Source organism: Aricia agestis, chromosome 2 (assembly GCF_905147365.1).
Source record: "Aricia agestis chromosome 2, ilAriAges1.1, whole genome shotgun sequence".
Taxonomy (NCBI): domain Eukaryota; kingdom Metazoa; phylum Arthropoda; class Insecta; order Lepidoptera; family Lycaenidae; genus Aricia; species Aricia agestis.
Window position 1 is genome coordinate 475,764 of NC_056407.1, and position 9,672 is coordinate 485,435.

Here is a 9,672-nt window from a genome sequence, read left to right on the forward strand (position 1 = left end):
ATGTGGCCTGTTACGTAGCATTAGATACATATAATTTGGTAAGGCCATCAGTCATCACATAAACAGCCACCCAGAAACAGGTGTGCCACAGGCCACAGAAGATCGGTTAATAACAATCTAGATTCTAGGTCGTAAAATTTCTTGATGTAACTTTGACAACGCAATATTGTCCACATGTATTATTACTATATCTAATCTACAGTATGATAACACACTACGAATAATAAAAACTATGGAAACATAACTCCCATACTGTTACCGTTTTAAATTTGGTTCCTTTCGATCTGTCATGTAACGTCAGCCTAGTACCGCTCAAGGTCACCTAAATAAATAAATAAAATATATTTTTATTCAAAATGGGTATCATGATACACTTTTTGAAAGTCGAACGAAGAAACTACGTTGCCTACCACCGGTTCGGGAACTACCCCGCCGAGAAGAATAAATATTGCAAATCACTGATCTCCATTATACATGTATAATGGAGATCAGTGTTGAAAATGTATTGAAATGTGTACCTAAGGTACACTTTTTTGACAAGTATTGTGGAGCATGTTTTTTGACGGAGTTACTTTATTATTCGTAGAGTTATCTATGTGTTAACATAATATATTGGCAATGTTAATTATGATTTAAGAAACCGACCAGCTATTAATACTCTGTTGTCGCCGGTGTAGGCGAATGTAAAACGATCGCGACTCTAGTCCACCAACGTTGCGAACTGCGAAAGAGGGGCGAACTGATAGTGTCATCCGCCACACGACAGTGCGTTATATTGCATCTCGCTCTATTGCTGTTTCGCATTGGTTTTACAGTTGTTTCGCGTTTCGCAGCGTCGGTGGACTAGAGACGTAAGGGTCACAATTTTCACCATCTTAAAACTATTTAGAAAGTGTGCTGGGGTCCTATTTTTATGGGTCGTATATCGCTTTGATTGCAGGCAGCCCTCACTCCTCACTCGCGCATCAGACGATGTGTGTGCGCAAGTAAGACAGCCTTTTTCGAAATAGGTCATACCAGTAACCAGACACCTTCATCCTTCAAGTATTGTAATACTAACAATAATTAATTCGTCACTGCAAACTGACACGACGTTTAAATAAAAAGTAGGTTCAAGACAATGACACTTTATTAAATTAAAGAGTTTTATTTCAAACAGAGATTTAGAAAAGCTGTGCATGTCGAAATAATGGTAAATAAATTATTGGCTGGCAAGTGACAATAAATTAAAAACGGGAATTTGATTCAAAAACAAACATTCTACATAGCCTTTATTATTGCACAACTCCATACTAGAATAATTATTATTATTGAAATAACTCATATAGGCGTCATCACCCTGGCGATTAGCGGGAGAGGTGGTGCAGATCTAGTGATCGCCAGGCAGGATTTGTATTTTGCGACAGCAATGAACGGGCGAAAATTGTTAAATATCTGCTGTTAATGTCCCTTTGACAACAGACATTGTACTATCAGAGAAGTTGATTCCTATGCAAATCGGGCACCTAAGTAGTTTGGTTGCGTTACGTCAAACCCAGCTGACAGATCACAATAATTAACATTGAATTGACATATTCGACCAAATAACGTTAGTCTGTCAATTGCATAGGAATCAACTTCCTCGATGGTACAATTTTTGCTAGTTGTCTTGCTGTTGCATGATACAAAAACACCCTGCCATTCTCGCCCACAAACCGCTAGCGCGATGACACTCCTCGTATTATACTAAGCGCATCACAAAACCAGTATCTCTTAACTACTATAATTTTAAGGCACCAAATAACTATAATAATTTAAATAGGCTTGTAGAGCAGCGTGGTGACGTACTTTTTCCTGTAGCGGTGCGTGGCGGAGAGCACCATCACGCCGTCCTTGATCGACAGCGCGTACAGGTGGTTCAGCATCACGTGGTTCGGCTCAGGCAGCAGGGTCGGTTCACACTGGAAAGAAAACAACAAATTCATATAATATAGGACAATATCAAAGGTAAATGTTTATAACAATTAGCAAGGTGTGATACTGGCAAGCCCAAGCCAAGACCTAGACAAGCCATTCTAATACAATAAATACGAAAGTATCTGTCTGTCTTAACAGACAGACAGATACCTTCGTGATTCAGCAGTTTGGGCGTCAAGAGGTAACCCTCTTGACGCCCAAACTGCTGAATCGATTTTGCTTAGTATGGAGTCCCAGGAAAGGACATACTACAATTTACATACGATACTTTTTATACAAGAAAAATGCACGGTTCCCGCGCGATCAACGACCTTAGGCCTAGCGCGCACCACGATTTTAGTTTTTGCCACACAATTTCAAAATTGCGCTGCAAAAAATCGCAGAGTACGGTGCGCGCACTGCGATAAATAAATAGTGATCTTTACTCACTTTCACCATAGATTTCGTACAAGTTGCTTGTCTTTATTTACTACTTCGGAGGATCAGAGGAAAAAAAAAAAGAAAATTCGTCAATACTGGACTCATCCTTTTATTCTAATTACTCACATACAGTTTTGCTCGATAGTTTTACTCCAAATCGAGTAATAGTTTAACTGTGTGGACCGCAAAACTCACAGCTCAAAGGCTCGCATCGAGCCGGTTTGATGGAATTAAATATATCGATTTAGGCGCTTTGCAGGGGGCGGGGCGGGCCGATCAATTTCGCCGCGAACAATAGCACAAATGGAATCCTATATTACCAACGCACATGGCGGGCACAAAGACCGCGCCGCTGGTGCCCGGCGGGCACTGGCGGTGCATGTCTGCGGCTGCCCGCCGTGGATCACACAAACCAGTTTACATGCAGTAACGTAGACGGCGTGTGCTTTATATACGCGGCGCGGGCAGCCGTCAGGGCGTACGCATACGCGGCCAAATTGACCGGCCCGCCCCGCCCCGTCGTCTGTAAAGCGCCTTAGAGTAAAACTATCGAGCAATGCTGAATGTGTGGACCGAACCCCCGAGCCGCAGGTTTTGCTCGACGTTATTGGCTCGATCGAGCAAAACCGTATCTGAGTACTAAGCATTACAGCGGATAGAATTATCAAAGGTTTCTTGTATCAGAAATACCATGAACTTCGGATGTATCCCAGTGGTTTATATTATAGAGTATAATATAAACCACTACAATGTTTATCGTTGGACAGATGATAATTATGTATTAATCTGTAGACAGATGAAACACAAATGCAGTGCGCGCGGTACCACACAATTTCATATTACTGCATTTTTATTTTCGCGACAATCGCGTCGCGAGCAGTCGCAGCAAAATGTGACAAATCACAATTTTAAAATCGCTGCGATTATTTACTCGCATGTGCGCGCACTCTCATACTAACTCATACGTTGTATTTCTGCGATAAAATAATCGCGCTGCATAAAGTCGTGGTGCGCGCTAGGCCTTAGCGCTATGGAGTTGCGGCCTGCGGGCGTCATCACGTCAAATTATGTCAACTTGTTTATCTTGTCAAATAAAATTAAAGTTGCATATTATAGTAATGTATAATAAATGAGGAGCTGGAGAACAAAACCGGATAAGTCCACTAGAGCGCGAAAGTATATATTTTTTTTAATTGGTCAAAATTTAATATTTTCAATCAAAACCAGTTAAAAAGGCTTCAAAAAGTTCATTTTCAAACAAAACTGTTCAGTAGTAGTAGTAGTTTTATTGATACTAGTTTTTAAGCCACTGTGTAATTTTTTTTCTCGCGGACTAATCCAGTTCTGTTCACCAGCTCCTCAAATGTCTCTTATTTTTCTTATGATAAATACTCACAGACAGAGGTGTATCCTTGTTGAGGATAACTTGCAGCAGATGCGGTGGTAAGATAGGTGGACCTGACACCTTCTCCCATGGCTTTGACTGTGGTATTTCCTGAAAAACATATTATTTGTAATTAATTTAAGTTAAAACTATTTACTCTCGTTAAAAAGATAAATCTTTTATCTTGGTTTCTTACTGTAGCAATAATCTACATCAATATACGTGGGAGAGCCATGCTTCGGCACGAATGGGCCGGCTCGACCGGATAAATACCACGTTCTCACAGAAAACCGGCGTGAAACAGCGCTTGCGCTGTGTTTCGCCGAGTGAGTGAGATTACCGGAGGCCCAATCCCCTACCCTATTCCCTTTCCTACCCTCCCCTATTCCCTTCCCTTCCCTACCATCCCCTATTACCCTATTCCCTCTTAAAAGGCCGGCAACGCACATGCAGCTCTTCTGATGCTGCGAGTGTCCATGGGCGACGGAAGTTGCTTTCCATCAGGTGACCCGTTTGCTTGTTTGCCCCCTTATTTCATAAAAAAAAAAAAAAATAATAATGTCCCTGGGTTCAAGTAGTGATTCAGCATTGCATCAATGTAAGTAACTCAACGTAATTAATGATCATTTTTTAAACTAGTCCAGTGTCTTAATAGCTAAAGTCAGCCTACGTACCAAGCAATGTAAAATAAGCATGCAAATTCCTATAGTCAATGTAATACTATTTATCTGAAGTAAGTGTAGTTACTAGTCACTAGTCAGTTACCTGTGAATACTCAGTCTGAGCACTACTGAGGACTCCCTCGCTATCTTTGGCTAGGGCTTGGAACACTTCAAAATCCGACATCTTCACTGTCACTAGGTTGTTTTTTGAACCCATGCCATTGTCAACTACTTTCTACAAACAAATTTAAAATAACATTTTAAACTTTCGCGTTGCATTATAATGAAACTTTTTAATCGGGACTTAACGCCACTTATACCGGAGATACCATGTGTATTGGAACACAAATATTGGACAACTCGAGGGTAGTCGTAGAACCGACCGCCCGGTGCAAACGAAGACGTCGCGCTCCTGCAGTCCCCTCGTGACCACGGCCGTTGCAACACGGCCGAAACGTCGAGAAAAAGTATGTACTCGTAGTAGCATTACTACTTAAATAAGTCGCGTTAAGTCCCGATTAAAAAAAATTAAAATACTTTACAATCTAGTAAGAAAAAAAAATATTATTTTATTTTACTATTCGTAGTAAAATAAAATAACCAATACATTGTCCTAGTGTGCCATAATGTGTTAATACAGATTGTCCTTTACGTCAGTCTCCATCTTTATATTAGCAAGTTGCAACAGCAAAGATAGTAAAAATATGAACTCACAACAGTGGGATCATGTCGCCACTCTCCGTCTACGAAATATTTGTACTGGTGCTCCCCTTCGGGCAGATCTATAATGGTCACAAAATCTCCATGAGACTTCACCATGGGAATTGTTTTCCAATCAGTAAATGTTCCGCTTATGAAAACCTTCAAAAAAGAAAAACATATTAAATACAGTGATAACTTAATTCTCTTACTTTATATAATTAATACAGTGATAACTTAAAACTCTTGAGAAATATTCATTGACATATCTGTGAATGGTCAAGGGCATAAAATATGCTAACAAACTCCATAAACCATGTGGCAAAATGATTGAAATAACATTGCGTTTATTAGACTTTAGCTATTCTAGTTATTACTAATCTGTAGCCTTCAATAAGGAAGTAAACAACTAATAAACAGATACCTGTTTTCCACCTCCTTCCCACTTGAATACGGTAGGTAATACTTTAATATCAATACTATCACAATTCTTATTGCTCTCTGTGAGCGTGTTGGACCTCTCTCGCATGACGGACTCGTCGGCCTCGTGCTCGGGGACGGCTTTCGTGTAGTAGGGCGCGCCGTCCTCGATGTTGTTGTCGTCATCGCGCGCGCCGCGGTCCTCGTCCTTCTTCTTGTCGAACGTGAACGCCTCGCCCTCCTTCGCTGGCGACGACGGCCCTAGGTCTGGCTGCTTGCTCGCCTGATCCTTGTGCCATTCTTTTGGTTGGTTGCTGCCTGCATTGCCCATCTCTAAAACGAGATACATCACACAGTCTAACGCCTATTTTCGTGCCTAATGATTTGTTACACTATAGTACAGCATTTACTTACCAGTATCTTACGTGGAAGTATGTATTCAAATCCAAACTATAATAATTTTTTTCTCATTTTTAGAAACAAAGCGAAGCAAAATCATATCATGTATTTTCTTTTGGTTGTCAAAAGTGAAACGTCAAAACATTAACACGACTGTCAGGTGTTCTCCTACTTGTATTTACAATAGGGACACACTTTTTGCCATTTATAAAAAAACTAGATCAGTGGTAATCAACCTTTTTCTATTTGGGCCTTTAAATTGGTTTAACTTCACCCGGGCCACTAAAACAGTCCTGGCAGGCCGCAGCTTGAGTAAAGCTAAACTAGATGAATCCCTCGACCCCGTTGCGCCAAAATTCGTTTATTGTGCGGGAACCGTACATTTTTCCGGGATGGAAAGTATCCTCAAGTGTCCTTTCCCGGGACTCAAAGTAACTCGCGCTGCGCCAGTAACTAAATTAAGGGAACCATACAGGAAAATAATACATAATATGAAGGGAACTTCTTATAGTAGCTTTATAAACCTTTAACAAATTGAATAATGAATTCTAAATATTATGTATATTATAATTTATAATTATTATCAAAGCTCCACTGGCTAGCTTCGAGAAATTGGGAGGTTTAGGGCTATCTGGCGAGTGCAGAGCCGCGTTCGCGGTTCGACTATCGGAAAATTCAGATCGTCAGTAAATAAAACAAACAAAAAATAAATACTTTGATTTATTATAGTCACATTTATAGTTTACATTTCCTAGTAAATAAGTGTAGCGCTATGTTGTGGCGGTTGTGGTGTTGCAGACTGTAGGTATACAACAGAGGTTTGTGCGATCCTGTATGAGGTATGTTAATCAGCAATCAATGGATTCAATCATCAAATTGCTGTATTTTTATTTTGATTAATGTTTGGTAATATACTATTTGTCATGGGTAACCTTCTAGCTTTTACAATACATATTAAATTTCTAGAAATAATTTATATATTTTAAATAACACGAGAAAGCCTCCTATCATATATTGGGTACATTAGACTGGTAATGTAAATAATGTGTAACATAAGCCTAATAAAACAATAACAATTTTAACTAACATAATCACAGCTCATTTTGTAAATAAAGTAGAGTAGTAGAGAACAAAACAATATTACTGAGAATTTACTACAAAAAAACTTTAGTAAAAGTTACAGCGTTTTCACAATAATTATTTTTCCCGCGAAGACTCTGTTAGTAAAATATTTTAACAGTTACTTAAACAAGCAATATAATTTGCTATATACTCTATTTTTCTTACAGTATAATATTTGGTATTATTATATTATAATTTATTATTTAATATAGCAACACAGTGCAGTAACAGTCAAAGCGCATTTTAAATTCCAAATAAAAATTAACATACACAACTAATACAAATCATCTGTAAGTAGCTCATTACTATCATCCTAAATAATTTAAACAATATGTAACTACTTAAAAAAATATTACAGCGACAAACAATATCCTAAAATAATACCAAATCACACACTACAAGCGCAGGTAGCCAAAAAAAATATTCTTGCAATCGTTTATGAGAAAAGCTGATATAGAAATTATTATTGGTTTTTATAAAGCGTATATTGTGTTATATAAAATGCTCCTGATAGATATAAAACAATTCACCTGAACGAGTGCACACGCAAACAACACAGCACCGGCAAAAACAGCTGCCAGAGATAAATCCTTATCACACAATAACACAAATGATAATGTGCATTTCACATACATAATATTATGTACACGATCAATTATAAAACTTTAAAATAAAACAGGTACTCGCAACAGATCTCCTCGTCATATAAGTGACATCTGAGGGCCAAAATAATGTGATTAAAATATTCAATTTGCAGTACCGCTGCAGTCCCATATAAGAAGATGAAATAGCATTACATCGTGTGCGCGTATTATCGACATTATTGAGACTGTAACTGTGACTGTAGCTGCGAATGAAACATTTTTATAATAATCACATAAAAACCTTCTGCATAACATAACAACTCATAAAGACAATAAATTCAGTCATAATGTTAAAATATGTATATAATATAATTTTTAAAAAACAATCCTCTGTAATCAAGTTTGATAAAATAAATTAGATTATTATTTAATTAATATTGAGGCAATGTTTTTTGTTTCAAATTGTGCAATTCTGTGTTATGTTCTGTAAAAAATAGCATTAAAATATTTTATTTTACTACTTTTCAATAAATATTTTCGGTTGCACACAAAATAGCCATAAAACGTCTTATCACACTAAAAACAACTATGGCTTTACTCCTAATAATCGTATTGGAAACAACAGGCAGGGCCGTGGCGCTGCTCACAACGATACGCGACGTGGCGCTGCGCAGCGTGCTGCGAAATTGGAACTTTGCATTTATATTTGTATTTTCTTTTGTAGCGAATGAAGTACAACTTGTAATGATAATAATTAATCATAAAAATCCGCGCTTGGTCGCGGCTCCTGGTAACCTGACACTTCGGCTAAAAATCATAATTTCAGTAGCTACTATAGAGTATTGTCATGTCAAACATTTCAGACAGACTTTCAAGGTAAAAAAATCGAAACTTGCTCAAGCGAAAAAATATTAATAAGCTTAACAGCAATACAATACAATTATTTTAAAAATCTGCCGCTTAAAAAAAATAGTTTTAGTATTGCCAGACCAAAATATTTTCTAGTCACACAGATAATATTAATGTCACATTGAATAATAAAACATGTAGTTTCTATAGGGTAGTATTTAATCGAGTGACTGTAAATTACAGTTTTAGGTGTCAAAATTACTAAATTTGGGTTACAGAAATACTATTTGAGCGACTGAGAGTGAGTGACAAATGAGAATGAGAAAGAACAATGGCCAAATCGTACCAGGTGGGCGGTGGCGTCCCGATATGCCATTAGTAGCAAAAATTCCCTAATATTTTAAGGCATCGAAAATCATTAGAAATGTGTCTATAAATAGCCACAAAAAAAGATCAATATATTTTAGTTTCGTTATGTTCTGACAGCCGGCGATCATTCGCATTCGTTCTATTATTTGGGTAATACTCTAGGAAAAATTGAAATAATTAGAAACGAGATCGCCGAATATACACTTGTAGGCCACACCGCAGTCGGGAAAAAGGTAGTTCTTAAGTCTAACCTCAAAATAATAATTGTAAACGTTATTAATTATTATAAAAAATCGTGGCTATTTAGACATAATTCTCAAACGGAATTATGTTTAGAGCATAAGAACAACCAAATCTAACTATAGTTTATTTTGGGACATCAAAAATAAAAGTCGAGTCCAACTCCTATACAAATTTGGCCATGATTCTTAACAGAACAGCAAGTTAGAAATTATTTATTTGAGTTACTTAAAATACAAAATGAGCAGCTTTATAATTTTTGAGCGACCTAATATCTGTTTGAGTGTCAACGTTACGTCCTGCATTTTTTTCAATATTTGGCAAATGTAATTTTTATACTGAGCGGCATTTTATCTTAAATGAAGTGTTTCGAATACCAAAAACCACTTTGAAAAATACACTAATGAGCAGTGTATAATGAGCACACATTAAAACAAAAAAAATGAATATGAAATAACTATTTGGTGAAACACTTTTATTCAGGGACTACTACGGACAGGGATAGAACAATTTTTTTTGTGAGTAGCTTCATTTGGATAAGAGGAACAACAATTTTATATGTGAAAAA

General features: G+C 37.3%; 1 protein-coding gene across 1 annotated transcript; it reads right to left on the reverse strand.

Moving 5' to 3' along the window:
* Positions 1-1,585: 1,585 nt before the first annotated feature.
* Positions 1,586-6,057, reverse strand: LOC121739813 (5'-AMP-activated protein kinase subunit beta-1). The gene is made up of 6 exons (XM_042132391.1): positions 5,956-6,057; positions 5,546-5,874; positions 5,137-5,283; positions 4,526-4,657; positions 3,773-3,871; positions 1,586-1,940 (listed from the first exon to the last, which is right to left on the reverse strand). Exons 2-6 carry the CDS (start codon positions 5,870-5,872, stop codon positions 1,794-1,796), a joined length of 852 nt encoding a protein of 283 aa, XP_041988325.1. The 5' UTR covers positions 5,873-5,874; positions 5,956-6,057; the 3' UTR covers positions 1,586-1,793.
* Between the last annotated feature and the right edge of the window lie 3,615 nt (positions 6,058-9,672).